The 24,000-nt window shown below is 43.1% G+C and overlaps 1 protein-coding gene and 1 long non-coding RNA gene across 17 annotated transcripts in view; one reads left to right on the top strand and one right to left on the bottom strand.

Moving 5' to 3' along the window:
• The window catches only part of Cdc14a (cell division cycle 14A), a 166,642-nt gene that overhangs the window by 109,206 nt on the left and 33,436 nt on the right, over nucleotides 1-24,000 (bottom strand). For all 15 annotated transcript variants that reach the window (XM_087624813.1, XM_087624815.1, NM_001134856.1 and 12 more), the window contains 1 exon segment: nucleotides 21,937-22,029. In XM_087624813.1, the coding sequence (XP_087480939.1) occupies nucleotides 21,937-22,029 (93 nt within the window).
• On the top strand, nucleotides 7,785-9,605 carry LOC147996503 (uncharacterized). Of its 2 annotated transcripts, none has more exons than XR_015676806.1 (2): nucleotides 7,785-8,772; nucleotides 9,387-9,605. It is a non-coding gene; the product is annotated as an uncharacterized LOC147996503 (long non-coding RNA). The 2 variants fall into 2 exon arrangements; XR_015676807.1 differs by having other exon boundaries at nucleotides 9,518-9,605.

Genomic DNA, 24,000 nt, shown 5'->3' on the forward strand with positions numbered 1-24,000 from the left:
CTATCCCTTGCCCTAGCTATTAGCACACATAATCCAATGGGAAGAATTTTCCCAACTTTGATTGACACTTGACAAGAATCATTGATAAAGAGAGTGCTCGTTCCATTCCAATTTAGTGCGTGGCATTTGCATTGTTTATGTAAAATTGTTCTATGTTTGCCAGGAAGTCCTGCAGACCTGCTCAATAAAAAATAAATAAAAAATAAAAAGGCCAATACACACATACTTATTTTTAACTAAACATGAACCTACTAATCAAAGTGATTTTTTTTCTATTTAAATAACTTCAGTGCCAGAAACCAAACACTTTTCCATCTGTTACATGAATCCTGAGAGGCAGAATTGTTAACACAGACTATTCAAGACATAAAGGGGTTTTATTTTAAAACATAAGAAAAATTATAGTACTACGAAATAAAATAATCTGTTTACCAATAAGCGTCTGGCGCCTACACTTTAATTATCGTGGACTAACTCTTACACATCACCACACACTACCAAACCTCTTTATATAGACATTCCGTCATCATAAGCCAATGTGATTTAAAGTATTTTATAGCATTACGAATGGAATATCTGTCACTGAATCAATGCAGAAAGGAATATTCCAATACAGGGCATAACTTTAAAGCATCTGTGTGTATATCACACACTGATCACATGTCAAATTAGGAATCCCTCCTAACTCTGCAGAATGCCAGGCCACTCCAAGACACTACTTGAAAACACTCTCCGAATTTACTTGCAAGACTTTTCAATTATCTTTTAAGCTAAAGCCTGGTGTCACCAGACCCATAAAGCCTGTAAGAAATAATATGCATGGTTTTCTGAAGCAACTTGAGAGGATAACTTGCCAAGTGCTGGCTCTCTTTCCACCATGTGGGTCCCAGAGATCTAGCTCAGGTCACTAGTCTTACATTTTGTTTTCTGGGTTTTTTTTCTCTTTTGTTTTTGTTTTGTTTTGTTTTGTTTTGTTTTAAACAGGGTCTCCTATAACCCAAGGCTGGTCTCAAACTTTTAACATCTGAATCATCTTTCTGGCCCCGCTATTTCAAATCCTTACTGTAGTTTGTTTCCTTGGTTATCTGACTTTGTCTGTCTCCCTCGATAGGTTGTGAGTGCTAATGAAGGTAATTTTCATGTCTTCAGAACTGTAAGGCTCAGCACAACGCACATAGAAAGTGCTCTAAAAATGGCTGGTAAAGAAATCTTTGTAAAGAAATACGACATTCACAAATACCGATCTCCATACTCCAGAGTGTGATAAAGCCTAGTGGTCAGGAGCCAACATGTCTGGGTTCAGATGTAGGCTCTTTTACCTTCGAATGTCATCTCATTAATTCTCTATACTTCTGCTTCCAGAAGTGTGAAGAGAGGACATTACTGGACCGTGAACTTCCCTCAGACCGAAGGTCACAGTGTCACTGAGACATTGCGAGGTTGTTAGAGAGAAGTTAAACGGTGTGATATACAGGTACCATACTTCTAACTGTACCTGACATAGAACTCTACCACAGCAAGAGAAAACAGAAGAGAGATCCAATTAGTCCCACAGTATTCTCTGCTCCTATGGTTTGAGTATTAAATGTCTCTCCCGGACTCCTATGAGAACTATGGAAGATGGAGCCTCATTAAAGGAAGTCAGTCATTAGGGGTTTGACAGTGCATGTTATGCCTAGTCCCCCAATTCCTTCCTCACTCTCCGCTTCCTGTCCACCATGAGATGCTTTTCCTCTAACCTTCCCACACTGTGATTCTTCATCCCCCCTTGAATCAACACGACTGGGATGTATGTATTAAAATATCCAAAATCAAGAGAGAGCATCAACCCCCGTCTCTTAGGTTGCTCCTGCCCAATATTCTGTCACAGTGGCAAGAAAACTAACACAACCACGTGTATTCGTATGAACCTAGATCTGGATAGTTCATAGAGCTAAGCCCAAAAGGCTGCCTAGGCATATGAACACAGAGACATGAGGTAGTTAATGCCAATTGGGAGGGCTAAAATCAGGATACTAAGACCATCTTTCAGCGAAACCCTCTTGTTTTAATGCAGAACCTCAGTTTCCAAGCCTCACAGTGCCTTAGCGTGAACATTAAAATAAATGCCACCAGCAACTGCTTTACCAAATCCTCTCTCAAAGCATCTGAGGATTGCTGATGTGGCTGGCCCTCTTGAACCACATACATGTAAAGGAGAGAGAGTCATTACTATTCCAACTCATTTTTTTTATTTGAACTTTCATGAACTTTTATGAACAAAAGAACAAAATGGTCAAGACTGGGGAGAAAGGCACTTCCAATTACCTGTAAAGATTATAGATACCCACAGAAAACACATCTACAAAACAAAACAAGACAGTATACAGCAAGAAACTCTGCAAAGAGCCGGGGACGTCATGAAAACTTTTAAAGCTTTGTCCTTGGTACCTATGACTTGGTTCTCAGACTTCTAAAATGTCAGGGTCCCAAATTTATAAACTGCTGTTTCCTGACGACAAATTTAAATTTTAACTGTCATAAACAAGCACAAACAGAAATGTTTAAATTTTTATGTTTTGCAACATTTTCTTCTTATTCATATCCTGCCATTCTACCCAGTGACAAGAAAAACAATAACTTCATTCAACTTCATAATTTAAAAAAATAGGAAAAAAAAACACTCATTCGTGAGATGCACAAACAATTTCACTTTTGTTCTAACTTACAGAAGCAGAAATACTCAGAGTGGAACAATCGCTGACATTAAATAGGCAAGCCTGGCGTTACGAAGCAGAAATGCGACTGTGCTCTCCACGGCCTGGGTCTTGGTCTATTTTAAACCTACCATGCTCAGTATCCTAATAAAAACACGATCATGAGACTGCATCTTGTCTCCTGCACACTCTGGTTGAAGCCAGTGTATAGAAAAGCCTTCGAGTCCAATAGAAACAAACCACAGACCCAGAGTTCAGCAATGAAGAACACAGTACTTCTGCCTACCAAAGATGGCGCCACAGTGCACTGTAGGAGGAAGCAGAATTGGGCCCCACATCTCCACCTCCATCACTTATTTCTATCCTAAAAATCCTTCATCTTGCATCTTGCAGAGAACAAGGTCTAGAAATGACTGTGACGTTGTTTGTCTGTGGTTCTGTTTACTCTGCAATGCTCTCATGACATCTCTACATTTTCATCTGGAATCTGTGTTAAGTAGACAGATGACAAGCAGCAGACATGGGTGTGTTTATCTCAAAATTCATTTGGATGAGAAACGCTCCTTCCACCTCTCCCACGGACACAATCGGACTGGAGTCAGTGGGAACCTTTGATGGGTAGTTTGGGAGAATTGCAGACATTAGCCACATGTGTCTCCCCATTAAATTTGATGGGAAGCAGAATTTTCATAATCAGCCTGAATAGGTCTTTCCAGAGCTGATGGTAGGGCTGGGACAGTTGCAAATCTCTTGCTAGCACTTTTTCAATGACACTGTGGACTGCGCATGCCTGATTCAAGCCCAGGTGCCAACACACACATCGCTGACAGTTAAATCATAAGGACACAGGCCAAGCTTTTGCCAAGCAAACCATAGAAAACCACACTAATGTCTCATACCTCAATGCTAAAAAAAAAAAAAAAGTACAGGGGAAAGGAAGAAAATATGTGGCCCCTGGAATACCTAAGTCGTTCATATTACAGGTTACATGTTACATATAGTACCCAGTTAAACATAACCTGTGTTAACCTATCATTCACTGTTAGAAGGCAACCTCTAAGTAAAACTCAAAACCAGACTCAAAAGACAATGACTCCAAACGTGTTTATGATCAAGATATTAATGGCAGATATAAGTCACAATTGAACATATGCTTTTCAAACATATGTCATTTTGTATATAGTTCTTTCCCCTGAAAATGAACTACACTTCAAAGATTACCTATAAAAGGTGAATATCTCAAACCCTGGAAATACTTTTCCCAAGATCAAAGTTCAAAGTTGAAGCTAGTGATGACAACCTGAGTTCAATCCCCAGAAACCATGTAAAAGTGAAGGGAGAAACAGACTCCACAAAGTTGCCCTCTGACCTCCGCGTTCACTAAAACACACGTTCACCTGCACTTGCTTGCACAAAAGAATAATAATAAATAAAAGTGAAGTTTTAAAAAGAAGGAAGCCATGAAGGAATTAATGAATACGTTCTCAGTGGCTCTAAATTAAATCTGAACTACTTCAAATGTTTTAATAGTATTTTATTAAATTTATATCAATTTTACTTTAAAATGCATTGCATTTTAAAATGCACAGCATTTTCCTTAGGGCTGATTTAAAACCTGGGGCAATGAGGAGTGGGGCAAAGACATGAGGAGAGATTTTCTTGCAGTATCAGATGGGAGCTATTGGAAAGAAAACACGTTTTGAACACACACAGGACGAGGACTGCTAAGCAGAGACGGAACCCCGTCAAGGTTGGATGTTTTCCATCAAATAGTGGCGTGCGATCTGCCAGTCATGGAGAAAGAAAGCCAGGCTCTGAAGGTCCATCCAGTAACCAGATCACATACCCAAGGAACATTAAACAACAGTGTTCTAAGTTAAAATTTTAGCTGAATATAGTGGACCTTGCCTGTAATACCAGCACTCAGAGGTTAAGACGGGGGACATCTCGAGTTTGAAGCCAACCTGGGTGACGTCACAAGACCTTACCTCAAAAATAATAAATACTTTCAAAACATTTTCAAGTATATGTATCCTGTTCTTCTCTGGGTTTTGAGTAGTTTTCAAGGGAGATGTTAATGCAAATGTTTAAGGCAGAGCCACGCTGCATACAAGTAAACCTTGCAGTCTCAAATCTCCTGGTAACTTGTAAGCCCCTGCTCTTTGAACTCAAGAATGGACATCTAACAGTGAGCACAAACAAGGAACTGGGTGTTCTCTCCCAATGTTTATAAGAGTCGTTGCTTGGAGAATGCAGGAGAAACAAGAGCTTGTCCCACTTGTTGGGTGTTTGCAGAACAGATCCTGTGGTCGTTTGTCTGTACATTAGCCTGAACTTTGCAAATGCATGCCACATGACAGGATTGTCCTTCAAGAAGAGAGAAGAACTGATCCCTCCTAAGCACGCAAAGATCTTGGTTTTAAGTAACCAGGTCCCTACATACCATAGCTTACTAATTTCCACAAAGGAGAACACAGACAAATAAAGACAACCACAGACCTGACTTACCACACACTTACTTTATAGAAAATACATCTTCCTTCCTCATAGATACTAGGAATTCCCACCCCCATCGCTAGACACCCTGCCTCACTCCTAACCCCATTCTGATTCACGTAAGTGAATAAACCTCACTTCTTCTAAAAATCCAGCACACACATCCTCACCCCATGGTCAGCTGTTTCTCCCTCACGTTGCTATAGCATCAAAATTTGAAGCTCAGGTTTACCAGTGAAAGGGAAATAAGGAAGGGACAGACACAGGAAAAGGAGCGGGGCAGAGAATTCCCCATAATTTCAACACAGACAATTCTTGTCTTGGTTCAACAAAGAATTACTGATACAGGAACCCATGGATAATGCCAAGATCAAGGCCAACATGCTTCTGACCTCACAGAGCATCCATGCATATCCTGATTTTTTCAATCCAGTTTTCAGTACACTAACAAGGAACAACAAAAAAACTTGACGCTGTTTCAGGTGATAGCCATTCAGACCTGCCTAAGATTCGAACTCACTAAATATGAGGACTATGGTTATTTATGGGTGCTTCTGACACACAGCAATGGCTGAGGACCACTGTTACAAGCGTTTGAACATTCAAGACCATGGCTGTTGGGATTGGGGATTTAGCTCAGAGGTAGAGTGCTTGCCTAGCAAGCGCAAGGCCCTGGGTTCGGTCCCCAGTTCCGGGAAAAAAAAAAAAGACCATAGCTGTTCCTCAGAGCCACAAATAAGCACACAACTATCAGCTTTAATGGAAAAATCAAGAAATTTCAAGACAGTGTCAACAGGATTTGCTAAGGTCCTTTTCAGCTCAAGTACCACACCTGTCTGCCTGTTCATGTGGCAACTTGTAGACACTGGGTTATATTTTCAGAACACAAAAGGGAAAACGGAAAAGACAGGCAGGTGAACAATTCAACTGTCATGATGGAACAGACTACATTTCAGTCGTGAAGGTAAGTCATCGAAGGAGCAAGTGAGTTTAAAAGGCTGTTGGGCCATTTTTAACTCCCTCACAGCATCTTGTGTCGTGGAGAATGAAATCCAGACTCATTCTTATGCACCAGCTGGACAGACCCCAGAGCTCATTCCCTGTGCTGTCCTCCACCCCTTGATGCAGGGACCTGAGCTCTGCCTTAGCGCCTCTCCCTTCCCGCTCATTCCCACCCAGCCCTCGGGATATGCTCTACCCAAAACACTCTTCCTGAGTAGTATCTTAACTGTCAGCCACTGGAAGAGGGCTTTCCTGATTCCAATATGAAGTAGGCAACTGTCCAACCGCTCGGGTCACTACATTTTACACCCGTGCTTCTTCAGAGAGGAAGGGATTCAAACCCTCTTGTTCACTGATACTGCCTGAGAGCCCAGATGAATGTCTGTATGAATACACATAAATACTTGTTCAATAAAAGAATACGCATAGTAACCAGACTGGAGGGAGGGTAAAGGTTTCCCACTGAAATTAATAAACGACTTATTTCCACTTAAACCACTAAGAAAGTCATTATTATTAAGATTGGGGGTGGGGTGTGTTTCGTGCTGGCTGGCTTGCTTGCAACAGTCTTACTATACAGCCCTGGCTGACCTGGAACCTACTCTGTAGAAAAGGCTAACTTGGAACTCACAGAGATCTGCTTGCCTCTGCCTCAGGAGTGCTGGATAAACGATACCACCAGGGCCTCATTTAATGTTTTAAGTTTGACTAAGACTAAGAATGATTCTGCTCCAAAGAATGAGAACATTCCAGTTATCTCAACGCTGACATTCTATGCTCTAGCCAATTAAGAAAAGGAGGGGAAAGAGAAAGAAAAGACAACAGGAGAGAAGTAATCTGATGAGAAGATGTGGGATTTGGGTGTCGAAATAAGACAAGGGTTTCAAAGATACTGGAATGGCAACTCTAACAGGGGGGTCCCTTCCCTTCTGGTTCCACCTCCTCTGAAAAGGTCTGAGTCTCCTAGTACAGTGAGGATGGGACCTAGGAAGGCGGGAGGCTGGGGTAAGGAGCAAGCCTCCCTAAGCCATGTCTACTTCTAGGAAGAAGCTATGTTCAGAGGCACTGAGCCAACTCTGCAGAGAAAATGATTCTCTGCGCTGCTAGAGTGGACAAGAAAAAAGTCAGAGGCCCTCTGACGCCATCCTAAAGCTTATGAACTTAGGAGGCCTAGGCCAAACAACAGTCCTTAAATTTCAAAAAAGGAGTTAATCCTAACTTTTGTTGTTGTTGTTGTTGCTGTTGTTGTTGTTGCTGCTGTTGTTTGGTTTGGGGGTTTGGGGGTCATTGTTTTGTTTTGCTTTGCTTTGATGGAGACAGTAGATCACTATGCAGCCCTGGCTGGCATGGAGTTCAATGTGTAGACCAGGCTGGTATCAAGCTCATAGTGATCTACCTGCTTCTGCCTCCAGAGTGCTGGGTTTGTGGGCCACCAGGCCCGACAACTTAGAAGATCTTAATCAACTTCCTCTTTCCTGCATGGAGAAGTACAATATGTCAGCTATGGAACCTAGTATCTAGCACATTTGTTAATCTCTGTGCTAATCATAGCAGCAGTCCAAAGCCAGGATATCCTTTCTTTTTTTTTTTCAAATAAATTCACATAGTTGGAGATAGGAAAACAAAACTATTTTAGAACTTTTTAAAAGGTTAACCCCATTTTTTCATAATTTCCAGTACAATTTACCAAAGTATCTCTAAGAAAAAAAAGTGAATACAAAAATCAGCTCTAAAAAATGTAGTTTATGGTCAAAACTACAACTAACTCACTGAGAATTTTCTCAAAATCTCAGATATATCTGAAAGGGAACATATTAATTCAAACTAATGAGGTTTGGGACTTCCCTCACTCTTAGATGTTATCCTGAAATGTTAGCACCTTCTCCAGTGCTATGCACATTCCTACTCCCACATTTTAACAAGCAGCTGACTCAAATCAAAAGCACTGAAGCGGGATTCTGGTGAGAGGTGTCAAGAACTAGAACTTGGGACTAAAGCAGAGTGACCTCCACAGGGGACATGCTTGTCAACCCAAAAGGGAAGCCTGAAACCATGAAGACCCAAAGGTTATATATCTTTTACTTTGTGCTTTTTTCTCATTACTTCTTGTTAATCATTATCATATCTGTGTATAATGTGTGTAGACATGGGTATGGAGCTCAGAGCATGACTGTATGGTATCAGCTGTCTCTTTCTACACGTATGTGGGTTCTAGGGTTCAAGCTTAGAGTGCAAGCACTTTACCTGCTGAGCCATTCCACTGGCTACTGGATAACTGTAGATAGATAGATAGATAGATAGATAGATAGATAGATAGATAGATAGATACCTATGATATTTAACTTATTAGGCGAAACAAAGGATTAACAACAAAAACTAGTAATGACAGAAAAAGTGGTAACAGCATGCTATAGTAGAAGCTGGGTGAATGTAGTCTCTCAAAATCTTGTCTTACACCACTTTCACTGGAGAGATGGCTCAGCAGTTAAGAGAACTGGCTGCTCTTTCAGAGGTCATGAGTTCAATTCCCAACAACCACATGGTGGCTCATAACCACCTGTAATTGGGTCTGATTTAGGTGAGGAGGGGATGGATGAGCTAGGGGGGATGGTGTGTCAAAAACCAGAAGACATATATAAATAAATACATCTTTTTAAAAAAAAAGATGCAGTGCCTATGTGATCAGATGAAGTTAGGTTGATAACTCAGGGAGGGTAACCTGGTAAAGATCACTGCAATATAAACAATGAGACAGGATGCCAGTAGCCTAGATACCAAGACAGGTAGTGGGTAACTATCAGGCAGGTAGGATATACAGTGTGGATCTGCTGAACACAGGAATAATTCAGTGAGATAGAACCAGGTAGTAAAAAAACCATCATGAAACTCCTGGAAATGGTGCAGCTTTTTATAATATTTGGAAATTTCTATTTAATGTGTTAGGGCCAGAATTGACTGAAACCTCAGAAAGTGGTGTCAGGGATAATGAGGAGTCTACAGTCACATACGGTTCTGTAATAACGGAGAGGATGAGCGGGAGGCTCGTCTGCACTTGTTTACCTGGTCAACACGGGATGGCTCACATCTGGGACTCCGAATCCCCCGCAGGGAGGTTTCCTAGCTCATTCCTCCCCTCCTCACCTAAACTGCAGAGACAGGTACTAGTTTGGGTACAGGGGACATAAATTTGAGTGAGAATTCATCTTTACTCCAGAAACTCGCTCTAGCAGCAGAGAGAGAGCCTACTGAGAACTAACTTTGGGAAGCTCATCATGGCACCGTAGAGGCAGGAGGAGAAAGCTAGACGTGAGCTTCGTTCTGAGTGAGGTAGTAAGAAAATGACATTGTGAAAGATAGGGAGCGGCGGGCTGGGAGAGGCAGACGGATAGGGGAGGAGAAACACCAGGAAGAGCCTGTCTAAAAAAAGTTTTGTATTATTTTGATTAAATAAGAAATTCCCCCCTGAAACAAGCCCACTGAATGACTCACACCTACTCCTGAAAGAATCGTGAGTCTGACTCAGCCTGCAGAATGTACCGTTCCACAGAAAGTCTGTCACTCTGCTCATTAATTTGAAGCTGCAAACCACAAATGCCACCCCCTGCTAATAGCATTATGAAGCTGTAGAACGACTTTGAGTGTTTCCTTCAAGCAAAGGTGACACCAGCAAAGCTGCTTAGTTTCCTGAGCCACGACTTTGCCACCAAACTAAACTTCAATCTTTAGGTCACTGTGAATAATTAAAAATAAAAAATAAAAAGGCCTGGATCTACAAAATGAAATGTCTAAAAGCCCTTCAAGGCCATGTGCTGGAAGTCCTGAGAGAGACAGGGCCAGGGCCAGCAAGGTCGACGCACGGCCGCAACAAAGGAAAGAACTAACAAGGCAGAAAGAGGCAGAGATAGGAGGGTCAGTGGAGTTCGAGGTTACCCAGGGCTACAGAGGAAGACCAAGGAAGGGGGTGAGGTGGGGGACATGTTGGGATGGGAGGGGGAGAGGAAGGGAAAGATGAAGGAGGGGGAGGAAGAAGTAAAAGGAGAAAAGAAGGCCAGGTAGTAACCTGTGTCCTAGTGTCTCACATGGCACAGTCTGTGTTTACTGATGTGCAACCACTGATCGTAAGTTCTAAGGATCTCAGTGATGTCTACAGGAGCTGCAGCTGACTCCTTTAAAATTACATATGGAGAGAGTTTCTAATGAACTAATTCACTTTCCATAATGGAGAAGGGATATAACTTAATATATAGCATATAAATGTATATAAACATAATGAAATGCATTCTATCAAATGGAATTTCTTTCCATTTTTGGAGGGGTACATGGTTTTGGAGGAATTCGTTCTTTTGTTTGAAACAGGGTGTGACCATGTAGCCAAGGGTAGCCTGGCACTCAGAGTCATCCAGGCTCAGCCTCCGAATGACCTTACATGTGTGTGCCACCACACTCAGTTAGGGGAGGGGAGGCACTGTCCTTGAAATAAAATTCACACGTTATTATAAACCTAAAGTATACTGCATTCCGACTCTCGTCACACTAACTTAGGAGGCTCAGGCTGCCTATGCAGGCCCCAAACACAGGCTTTTCTCATTCATGGTTACTCTTGACAGTCTATTTTGGCTGTCTAGAGAAAGGGAGGAAAAGCCAGAGAGAAGCTTGAAGGGGTAACAGTGATTCCAATGACAATGTGACCAGGATTCATCTTAGGATTTGAGCACTTAACACAAACATCCTTTCTCATGATTCCAGTCATCAGCTGACTAAAAACCACCTGGGACTTGATACACGCCTATTATTTAGCAATGGGAGACTCTCAGAGAAATTGAAAACACTGGCAGTTTTTCTTCCACTTGATCCTGTTAACTGAGGACTAATCTTAAAAACCCAAACAATTGTTCACACAGTCCATGCCAAAATCCGGGCCCTAAAAAAAAGACATGCAAAAATATCCCCAGTCCTGATTTTGTTTAGTTTGAGGCAATCTTATCATGTAGCCCAGGCTGGCCTTGACGTCTCTATACAGTAGATGACTTTGACGTCCAGATCCTCCTGTCTATCATGAGATTAGACAGATCCTTCTCTCCAGTGCTGAGATTACAGACACGTGCCACTATGTCCTATGTGGTGCTGGACGTCAAACCCAAGGAGTCATGCATCCCAAGCAAGCATTCTGACAACCAGCTACATCCCCACACCAATTTGTTTTTAATCGTATAGAAAAGAACATGGCATGCCTCGCACAATGTAAAATACCACGTGATGGCAGGAGATGGAGCTCAGTGGGTAGAGGACTCAACAAGCATGCACAGGGCCCTGGTTTGGTCTCCAGCACCGTGTATAACTACAAGGTAGAGAACCTCAAATCAGAAATCCAGGTCCTTCCTCAGCTTCAACTTGAGTCTGAGCTACATTAGAGCCTTGGGGAGAGAGAGAGAGAGAGAGAGAGAGAGAGAGAGAGAGAGAGAGAGAGGACGAGTTGCCTCATGAAGCCATTCAATATACTCATAAATGGGGTGTGTGTGTGTGTGTGTGTGTGTGTGTGTGTGTGTGTGTGTGAATGTGGGGTAAGGGAGAAAACAGACAAATTCTATCCCAAGATACGAGCCTCACCCACTTCCTTTCCCCACTCCCCTATCACTTAGCCTCCTGCTCAGACCTACCCCTAAGTCATCCACAAACATCACATACAAAACAAATCTGAAAAGAGCTATGGTTGCATCTGGTAGGAACACAGAGGTGAGTAGATGCTGTTCCCCCAGTTAGCCAGAGTCAACACTCAGCCGCTCCCTGGAGCGCAGCCCGCACACCTGTACTTGAAACACTACAACACCTCTCTATCACGGGGAGAGCCCAGCTGTCCTCTCAGCGTGCTACCTTCAGTCAGTCAGCTGATGTTATTCTAAGAGGAGCTTTTCAGTTATCTCTGACCAAACAAAGCTTCAGCCTGGGGACTGGACCTGAGTTCTGGTCTTTCTCTTCGAGAAATGATATTAATCTTGGACAAGTCATTGGATCCACCCTCCTGAGTCTCTAGCAGACCTGAGTCAAGGTTCTTCCAGTGTTTTCCTACGGAGACACTCTAGTGGCCCTACAAAACTGAATCTAGTTTTCGAACCTAACGGGTTTATTTTAAAACTAAGAGGAAACAGTAAATTCATCCCATATACTCAGTATTAAATCTACCCCAGTATGTTCATTAATAAAACTTGGAAGTTTCACTTCTTGTGTCATATGTCCTAGTACTCGTGTCATGTTGACAAGCAAGCCTGTGGCCCTGCATGAGCACCTGTCTGACTGAGCAAGCTCCATCAGGAAAGCTATAGAAAACGGAACAGTAAATGCCAGGGATGCCCAAGGACATGGGTTCACGGTCTCATAGTAGGCCTAGCATATACATCAAAGCCAGCCTCACCATAGCAAATGTCATAGGAGTTTAAGGGGATTTTTAATTTTTATTTCCATAATGAAAGTGTAATTAAAATATGTAGTTATATATGCATAACTACACACACACACACAAACACACATGGGGAGTGGGGGGGGGGGGGTCTCACTATGTAGCCCAGACTGGCCTTGAACCTGTGGCAATCCTCCTGTCTTAAACTCTGAAGTGCTGGGATAACAGGTGTAACCATCATTCCTGACTCTTTTTTGTGGTAGGGGTCTCACAGAGAGTTCAGAGGCCAACTTTGTGAATGTCTATTCTCCCCTTCCACGTTTAAGTGGGTTCTCTATCAAAGTCAGGACGCCAGGTTTGCTCAGAAAGCACATTTACCCCCTGAGCCATCTCAGTAGTAAGAACTGAACCTAGACTTTAAACATGCTTGACGAATAAGCGTCTATCGCCGTGACATGTAGATGTGTTTGCAAGCTTATTTGAGCACAAAGGAAGCTTGTTTGCAGCTTCCCCTGCAGAAGTAGAGAAAAACAAAAATACAGAAAATATTTATGCTATAAATTGAGAAAGATGCCTTCAGCAAACAAAAAGGGTACAGGTTCTTTTTATGGATCCCAGCTAGAGGGAACACAAAGAGAGTTGACTATGGGAAGGTGGTACTGTGCTTACTGTGTGGAAAAGACAAACAGAACACCAGTCTTGGAGAGACTGAAGAAAAACCTACAATTTTCAGGAAGCCTGAGCTATTTCAAAGTCACCAAAAACACAGGCTTAGAAGAACAAAAACGGGACCCATTTACAGGCAATATCACAAAAAAGTACTGCCTATCAACCCACTAAAGGAAGGAACTGCAAACAGGAAATCAGTCAGCCCAGTCATGTCCCGCCCCTCCCTTCCTCCCTGCATGATGTTATCATTAGGTTACAAGGAAGCCTGAGGGAAGGATGACTGGCTGCTCTTCTCTGCTGCTGAGTTACTGTTTTAATAAATGTTTGATAAACACATCCTTGTTATTTTGATCCAACATTTTTCTTAACAATTTTTGCCTGCATTTTAAATAACACATTGAAGCTACAGATTTAACGATAAGTTTAAGGTGGTTCAGAAATCATAATTCACAGATGTCAATAGAATTAATAAAGAAAGGAAGTAACATGGTCTGTGAGAAGAGCGAAACAAATGCACGGTTAGCCAATCAGGCATCAAATAACACATGGACACTTACTTCAGCCACTCTGAGCTAACACGGTTCTAACTGGCCATGGGACGTCAACCCCACTACATACATCTCCAACACGACCCTTACACCTAAGGATCAGGAACATTCTGAAAGAAAGGACTGAAAGACGGCAAGAGCCAGGCGACCAGGGCATCTGCTATGACATGAGGTGGACGTGGAGTTCAAAGACAGTGAACTCTAGACCATACTGAGCTGTATAACACCCAATCTGAAAAGCGAAAGAAGCTACTACAGCAAAAATAATGAAGCGATAGCTTTTGGCAATTAAATTCCCCAAGCTGTATGGTTCAAACCCATTAAATAAGCAAATAAGAACAAAAAGAAAGGCTCTCGCTCCGAAACTTGAGCCTGAGGAGGTCTGAGTTCAACCCCGGAAGTCAGTTGGTAGAAGGAGAGGAGAGATCAAAGTCCACCTGTTGTCCTCTGACCTCTGTACTGAGACTGCTGTGACACACACATCTACACACACACACATCTACACACACACACACACATCTACACACATCTACACACACATCTACACACACACTCACATCTACACACACATCTACACACACACACATCTACACACACATTTACACATACATACACATCTACACACACACACATCTACACACACATTTACACATACATACACATCTACACACACACATCTACACACACACACTTTCACACACACATCTACACACACACATCTACACACACACACTTTCACACACACATCTACACACACACTTTCACACACACATCTACACACACACTTTCACACACACATCTACACACATACATCTACACACACACATCTACACACAGACATTTACACACACACACATCTACACACACATACACATCTACACACACACACCACACATACATCTACACACATACACACACATACACACATCTACACACACATACAAATAAATATAAAAATTTAATGCATGTATAAAATTTTAAATTCTACATAATGCCAACTGTACAAACTGATTTAAGTACAATAGGCCTTAAACACTATACTTTTTTAAAAAGTAAGAAAAAACAACAACAACAAAAAAAACCCTATTAATCCCACCTCCAGCAATCTAAAGATTAAAAATCCATTTTTTTGAATCCATATTTGAAGTCACACCTCAGCATTTAGGCTAAGAACAAGTACAACATATATAATTCAGGAAAATGTTTTATACACTGTAACAAAATATTAAATGGTAAACAAACCGTACCATACCCCGTCGGTGGGTCTGCTGAACAGCCATTAAAACAGGCTCAGCGGCAGGTCAGGCAGCCGCGTACCAACCACACGAAAGGAAACACATCAAAGCTGCATTCTAAGCTCTTTCTTTTTGCTTGTAAGAAGAAGAAAAGAAAGCCCCTCTCCCCACTTCTTGTTATATTATCCCTTTCTTAAACGTCCTCACCTCCAGTGTTTCCCCTTATGTGACACTTCCTTACCAACTCAGCCCGCTGGGAACATCCCAATCCTCCCCTCCCTCCACTCTTGGCCTCAGGTCCTCAAGGTAACAGCAGAAAGAGGAGACATTCACCCTGGGCTGTGCCCCTGTCGCATGGTAATCGCTCCAAGGCATTTACTGCATGAATTCTCATTTCTCCAGGCTTCACACCTATTGCACACCTTTCACAATTATTTATTGCCTGTGTGTTCTCCATATTTGAAGCTGGATTTGTTTGTTAGTTTGTTTACATTCTGCAGGACTCACCATGGTTCACAGGAGCTAAATATTTACTAAAGTTACCAAGTAACAAGAGAGAGGTTCATGTGGTTTAAAGAGATTCCTCCTTTAAACAGGAAAATCACGTTCTAGAAGAACAAAATGGAAAGAGCTCACACTCATATCTGAAGAACTCCACTAGGCGGTAACTAGATTAACAGCCACCTGATTGGTGCTGAGCCCCAGAAAGACCTACGCACACAAAGGGATAACTGGGAAGGCTAAAGGAGGGAGGTAGCTGTCAGAGCCCTCAGAGCTGTGGTCTAAGGGCCTGAGCACAAAACAGGTAAGAGGAGGGGCAACTGATGGAGAAAACTTGGGAAGGCCACACAGCTCTCCCCACTCAGAACTGGCAGGGATTTCTAAGTGCTTAGAACATGATCACAACGTCGCCTATATATGCAAGGCCTCCTCCACCTCCGGCCTCCACTATGCACGGTATTATTATCCCTCCTCCCAAAGATAAAAGAACAGGAGATTAAATAAGCAAATGCTTGCTTATGACATACACCGAGTGGGTTCAAAGCTACACTCGTGGCTGTGCTACAGCGGTTGATTTCCAGCCAGATGGAGAATGACACCTCTCCAATTAGAAGGTGACTTACTCCCACAATAAAACCATATTAACAGGCCTGTGTGTGGTGCACAAAATAAAAGGTAGACATGCGTGGCTACAAAGTCTATAAACCTCAGCCTGGCCACCCTGCAGTGCAGACATGATGTCTGGCTCAGGCTACACCCAGTTCATCTATACCAGCAAGGCAAAGGTTAAAGGTAAGCTAAGGAGGCCACAATGTGGTTGCAACCTCTGCTCAAGCATCCTCTGCAACTCAAAAAACTATGCTTCCTCCCACATACTAAATAACTCAGGCTGGCTGGCTTTGAACTCACTCTGTGTGTGCATCGTATTCATACAGTGTCCACAGAGGCCAGAAGAGAAGACCAGGTCTTCCCTGGAACTGGAATTACAGACAGTTGTGAGCTGCCATGTGGGGCCTTGGACTCAAACCCAGGTCCTCTGGAGGAGCAGTTACTGGTCCTAGCCACTGAGCCATCTCTCCAGCCCCTCGTTAATATCATTTTGACAGCTACTTTCTTCAAGGCACATTAGCATTTTTGGTGATCAGGCATCCTGATTCTACAACTTCCCCAGTGCTACCCTGGAAGGAAGCTATCTTATTCAAAGATAATTCCAGGAGTGCAATGTCAGAGCCTAGAAAGGGAAGAGACAACACCAGTATGTGTCACTATGATCTCCAAGTGGCCTCATCGATCCAGCAGTCTGGCCTTAAGGTCAGCCACAGAAAAATCCTTTCCGTGGGTCTCCTAATGAACATGAGGCTTCACTGTAGTTTAACTCCTTTTTGATCCTTGCAACTGATCTAGAAGAAAGGGCTTTAAATAGACTCTCCATGCTTACAGAAACAAACAAAAAAAGCTTCTAGGGCATACTGGAAATCACCTACAAGGGAACTAAAAACTACTCTGGAAGGTAATCATTCCTGTGGAATTAGCTGCTTGAAAATGGTCCCAATGGTCTGTGCCAGTGGAAATGCTTCCTAGCACACAAGATGTCCTGGGTTCGATGCCTAGCATTACAGAAACTGGATGGGGGCACGGTGCTGCATGATCAGCATGAGAGGCAGGAAAGAGGATCAGAAGCTCAGAGTCACCTTGACTACACAGCTTGTACTCACCACCCCGAGATACAGGAAACCCTGTTTTGTCTGGGGTTTTGTTGTTGTTATCTTTATGTCTCTAGTAAGAAGTCTTGTGTACAATTAGACAAGATGGATGAAGCAAAGAAGTGCAGGCCGACAGGAGCCGGATGTAGATCGCTCCTGAGAGACACAGCCAGAATACAGCAAATACAGAGGCGAATGCCAGCAGCAAACCACTGAACTGAGAATAGGACCCCCGTTGAAGGAATTAGAGAAAGAACTGGAAGAGCTTGAAGGGGCTCGAGACCCCTTATGAACAACAATGCCAAGCAACCAGAGCTTCCAGGGACTAAGCCACTACCTAAAGACTATACATGGACTGACCCTGGACTCTGACCTCATAGGTAGCAATGAATATCCTAGTAAGAGCACCAGTGGAAGGAGAAGCCCTTGGTCCTGCTAAGACTGAACCCCCAGTGAACTAGACTGTTGGGGGGAGGGCGGCAATGGGGGGAGGATGGGGAGGGGAACACCCATAAACGAGGGGAGGGGGAGGGATTAGGGGGATGTTTGCCCGGAAACCGGGAAAGGGAGTAACACTCGAAATGTAAATAAGAAATACTCAAGTTTAAAAAAAAAAAAAAAAAGAAGTCTTGTGTATTTTACCACAACAAAACAATTAGAAAAATAAAAGTCCGTTTTCAAAGAATGTCAGTCTTGTTTCTTATGCCAGCTCTCACCTTTCATCCTGCATCCTTTGGCTCAATGTGACCTCAGACATTCGGGGAAGAAGACATCGCTTACACTTTCTATCTAACTTGGCCCTTTACAGTGGCTTATCCGTTCAGTGTATTTACAGGCATCTGCCTCACAGACAGTATGACCCTAAACTGGATGTTTGGTACTCGGATACACCAGTGAGGAAACAGCTGCTGCTCCTAGCACCTGACCCTTCCACACTGGACATTCTAGTGTCTTCCGTGTGGCCGCCTCCCATCCAGGACCTACCCATGATTCAGCGCAGCAGGAAGCTTCTAGGACACTGCCACAGCCTTATGGCCAGCTTCCAACACAACTAGCGAATGACTGGAGCTAACTCCTCATTAAATATTTTATCACCCTCTAGACGGGGCACTGGGCAAAACAGATAAGGTCCCCACCCTTTGGTCTGGGAAAGAGATAATACACTTGTAAACGCACAAGCACACAAGGTAACTTCAAAGACAGAGTGCCGTCAAGAAAATAAAACAGCCAAGTGCTGGGAGGTGAACAAGGGAGCAGGGCGGAGTTTGGGGGAAAGCTCTCTCAGACAGAACTTTGGGGAAGGGGGTGGGCTGGGGGGGAGACGGACACAGGCATTCTGAGGTCCTAAGCAAGAATGAGCTAGGTAAAGAGAGTAGAATAGGAAGGTTTCCGGTGACAGAAGGATCACCATTTTTGGTTAAAAGGCCAGTGTGCTGGGAGGAGTTGAGCACGGAGATCATGAGGCCACACGGGATCCGATCGGAAGAATCAGATGCCAAAAAGAGTCGGCCTCCAGAGTCAAACCAGGGTCTTGATAAGATCTCACTTTAATTCTTTTTTTTTTTTTTTGGAAAGAGCACCCCGACAATTGCATGGCAAGTGAATTCAAAAGGAAACAAGAACACACAAAGTAAGGCAGCAGGAAAATGCATGAAGCTAGGACAGAAGTGACCAAGGGAAAAATGGCAGAGGCTTGACCTAGGCTGTTACAGCATGAAACTGAAAGACGTATTCAGTTCAAAGTGTTCCAGGAGTTGGCACCAACCACAGTTCTGATTCCGTGTAATGTGGGATGCGGGTGCTGGGAGAGTGAAATCACTACTCACTTTTGAATTGGTTCATCAAGAGTAAGAGTTAAGTCTTCTGAAGGGGATGGTTACTGGGGAAATAAGTCAGTTTGGGATAGAGGGGAGAAAGGTATATGTTGTCACAATAAACTTGTGATAATTTAGACATATGATGTGGTGCTATCCAGACAGTTCCATGTCTGACCTTCATACTAAGTTTGTGCAGTAGGCAGGGAAGCTCAGGCATCATCTAAACCTTATTGGTGAGGAAGCTAAAGCTTGGAAGACTTGTCTCAAGGCGTGAGCCAATCGACCTTGAACATGGCTGAGGGCACATTTAAGAAGAGACTCATCAGCCAGTCGGGGCGGTAGCGATAGCACACGCCTTTGATCCCAGCTCCTGGGAGGTTGAGTGAGTGTGAGTACCAGGATAGCCAGGGCTACCCAGACAAACCCTGTCTTGAAAAAACAGAGAGGGGGAGTGGGGGAGAGGGAGGGAGAGGAAGAGAGAGAGAATTGTCTTTACTCTTAGGGACATCACTCTGAAAAAAACCACATATACCTATTTTGTCTCATAGGTTACATGGCTGCTCCCAAGTTAGAAGCCCTTTCATACCCAGAGAAGATTCGTTTATAAGAGTGAGACTTTCCCACCTAGCGACACTGAACTCACAAGAGTATTCACAAATATCTATTGCTATCTTATAAGAATTGTGCCAACAGTTAAGTACACACAAGAAGCATTCGCTCTTGAAGAAATGACCACAACCCTAAATGTCGTTTTTATATAAGGGTTTTGAAAAGAACTTTTCTGAGGAGCCCGTTTACGAGATCAGAAAGGTCAGCTGGGAAATGACCCACACGAGAATGATGACTTTCAGCTCAGGACTGTGACCAGGTGTAAGACAAGCTCTCGCTGTGCTCAGCACTTCTTCTGGGCCAGCCCTGCTCTTTCCCGTAGGGCTGCTTTAAAGTGACAGGAGCTCCCATATTTGTTTTATCTCAGGGTATTTTCTCAGGGCCCCAATGCATGTGTAATACCTAGAATTCATTTCAGAATTCTAGGGTTAACTGGTAAAATAATTAAAGCTCACTCTAAACAAAACTGGAATGACAGGCGGGAAAGGAGGGAGAAGAGGGGACGAAGAGAGGGAGGGAAGGAGGGAGGGAGGGTAAGAGAGAGGGATGGAGAGAGGAGGACAGGGAGAGGGGTGACCTGACAGAGGTCCTTTATGACAAAGGACCTATGAATAACATGCTCAAAAACATCACAAAACCTCACAGGAGAGTACATGGCTTGAGTCAAGAGAGAAGAACAGGAGCGCCATATTTAATCCCGCTGTCAATCAACCAAGTACACTTATGAGTGTAAGGTGCAGAGCAGCACGCCTGCTTAATTCAGCTACTAGCACTTCGCCAGCCCTCCACAGCAACAGCTGGCTCTCCCTGTATGCTTCTCAGGTTAGAAACAACAGCCTGCTCGCACAGCCAACTGCCCTGGTATCCTAAGCCCTGAAAGGAATGTCGGGGTCGCAGTATCCAACACACCCATTTCACAGGGAAAATAAGTAAAGCTGAGAGAAAGGTGACCTGACCCCTTCAGCACAGAGCCCTTTCAGGATGAAAAGGCCATGTTTTATTGACTCTTAGCTCCTTACACTGTACTGTGTAAGAAGAAAGGAAGGGGGCCTCAGACGACTCTGGGAATTACAGTAGAAGTGAAAAGAACTAGAGGTTAAGGTTCCAGGAGCAAGGCCCAGGCTTCAGGTGACTATCAGCTTGTCCTCTTCCCTGCCTGCACCCCCACGGCCTGCCAGCAGTCATCCGCCCGCCCACCCCACCCCCTGAAATTTGCACTTGGCATGGCAGAGTCTAGTGCCTTCCATCAAAGTCCACAAAGGAGGTCTGGAAAGGTCACACAGCATCAAGCTTCAGGCTTCAGAGACACCCTGGCCTTCCCTGGGACCGAGCGGAAACATCAGCACCTTCCCTTCCTGTAAATCAGCACATTCCTCTGTAGGAATCACACAGCCCCGAAGAGCAATGCAGGTTACAGGTACATTTTAGCCATGATGATTTCTGTCTTCTCTTGGCCCACTCCCAGAGTATCCAGAAATTTCCAGAAACTGTCCCCTCCTCATATAGGGCTCATATTGATATGTTTGTGCTTTCAGAGAACAAAACCTCTTCTATCCAAACTTATTCTTTTAAAGATCATACTGTTTTACTAGGGAAGTTATAATATATGTATAGTTCATATTCCATTTTTCTATTGCAAATACTTGTATAAATGAATGCATGGATTGGTTTTAAAAAAATAAACAATGATAACCCTCCCCTTTGCTGTCTAGAGCATCCTCTGTCCCCCACCCCCACAAAACAGCTTGGCAGGCTTTAAACTTTCTATGTTATATTTCACTCATACACATACTTTATTCTCTTAGGTATGTCCTGGTTAGGTGTAGATGCTCTGCGCACTAAAATGCTGATAACAGGAGAATCCGAGCTACACGTAATCATTCCAAGAGTCTCTCACCAGCTATCCGAAAATAGATCTACATCTAGACAAGGTGGCTCATGCATGAAATCTTAACACTAAGGAGCTGAGACAAGAAACCACATCAAATTTAAGTCCAGCCTGGGCTACTCAGGCCAGTAATACAGAGGACTCTGACTCAGAATAATACAAGACAACGACGACTATGATGGAGGAGGAGGATGGTGGTAGTGATGGTGGTGGTGATGATGACGATGGACAGTAAGTACACCGATGATGTTAGTTCACTTTACATTCCTGATTAGCTCCCAACCTGCTAATAACGCAAGCCTCCTGTCTTACTGGAATGTGGCCAGGGTTAGCACTTCACCGCCTTGATCCCAGAATAACCGCAAATAAAGTACTTACGGCATAAGCACCTATCAAGAATGCTGCGTTTGCTCTTTTCCGCTGGTCGAAAGAGGTGTAGTGCACTATTTTCTTTCTTGATAAACTGTATGACTGGAAGGAAAGAACAAAGCACAGAGTGACTACCACAGAAAGGCAGGAGTTACCATCTTCTCCCAACTTCAGCAAGTGTAGCAATTCCTACACTGTAGCCTCTCAAGGCTAGCTTCCGGTTATTTGGGACATGCCTGTTTGGAGCTGGGGGATCCTACCGCTCACTTTCTTGGGTGTGGGAGGGGCTACTAGCTCCCTTCTTTTCGATCCACCTGAACGTTAAGAATTGACAATATAACCAATACATGGACGTCTCTGAGAATGGAGATAACTGAATCATTGATTTTTCCAATCACAGGAGCCAATATGAATAATTGATTCCTGATCGTATGCATATGACATAACTACTACTCTTTATTCTCAGCATGAGAATTCTTTAAAGATATGTCAACCATCCTATTGTCTTCTCCAAAACTTTCATGTTTACAGACCAATATTAAATTTTTCTTTCTAGTATATACTCTAGAAGCCCCCTTTTAATTATCTTAAAGAAAGTGATTGGTGGAAACGGAGGAACCATCAAAAGGATATCAGTGAACATCATAACTCAACAGCCATGAGCTCAATCATTAAGCACTTGCTATATGCCAGGCAATATGCGACATGCTCAAGTAATCCAAAATAAAGCCAAATGGTTTGTTGAACACATGCTAAACATGAAAAGTGAAATTAGCTCTATTAAATTAAATCAGATTATTAGTCACAATTCAAATCTAGAGAACGTGGGTATGGCTCAATTAATCATAATTTCCTTGGGTCACAAGACTGTTATGGTATAGTGACAAATGGCTATTTAAAAGTAGGCACATAAGACTATCTACTTCCAGGGACAGTTTCTATAGTCTGGTAAATATAGGCATACAAATCGTCTGTAAATTCATACTGAAAATATAAGCAGATTATTATACCCAGTACACTGAGCACAGCCAACAAAAAAATTCCACTACTATGTTATTTTCAACAAGGAAAAGAAAGTGAAATCTAAGGACCAAGGTTATGCACAAAAGCAGGAAGCTATGCGGATCCCAGCTAGAAACCAAGAGACACTCGACACCCTTTCAGACATGAACAACTACAGATCATGTGTTTTGAAAACAGTGTCTGTCCTTGTGAACTGAACTTTTGAAAGTTATTGTCTGATGCAGACAATCTGTTATTATTGATGACTTTTTTTCCTAGCGAGCAGAGAGAAAAAAAGTAGTTGTGTTTGATTCAAGTCCGCAGAGTATTGACTGAAATGATTTAAAGACTTCATGGCTATCATCAATGGTGTTCACGCATGGCTTCTTGCTTTCTCAGTTTTGATTTATTGAGTCTCTGGATAGTTTTATTTATTTAATTTTACTATTTCTGTATTAATTTGTTTGCCACTTATTGCTCTTCACCAGTAAGTTGGGGGTGTTCACTTGCTGTTTTGTTTTGTTTGAGGCAAGATCTCTCCCTGGATGGCCTAGAATTCGATATGTAGAACAGGCTGGCCTTGAACTCACACAGATCCCTCTGCCTCCAGGGGGCTGACACATGAAGGTCAGAGGACAACGTTGCAGAGTCTGTTCTCACCTCCCCCCATATTAAAGTTTCTGCAGATAAGCCGTGTACCCAAGGCTAGCTGACCCACGACCTTCCAGACAATACTCCTGTCTCCATTTCCTACCTCATCTAAGAATGCTGAGATGGCAGATTCGCACAGCCACATTCAGCTTTTTAAACACATCCCAGGAGTGAGACTCGGGTCATTGGGCTTGAGAGACTAGGATGTCTCCGTGTGAGCCACCTTCTTAGCCCTACAAGTTTTAACTATTTCAAAATATTTCCCACAGAAAGCTGCCAAGGGAAGCAAACTTGTATTTGTGGCAGGCTTACAGCTGATTTATAGGGGAACATTTGGGGCATTTCTCCTGCTCAGATGGTTTTGGACTTCATTTTCAGAGTTTGGGTCGCCAACGCTCTACAGCTGAGAAATGGTTTCCG

The sequence above is a fragment of the Rattus norvegicus genome, chromosome 2, assembly GCF_021556685.1.
Source record: "Rattus norvegicus strain SHRSP/BbbUtx chromosome 2, alternate assembly SHRSP_T2T, whole genome shotgun sequence".
Classification (NCBI taxonomy): domain Eukaryota; kingdom Metazoa; phylum Chordata; class Mammalia; order Rodentia; family Muridae; genus Rattus; species Rattus norvegicus.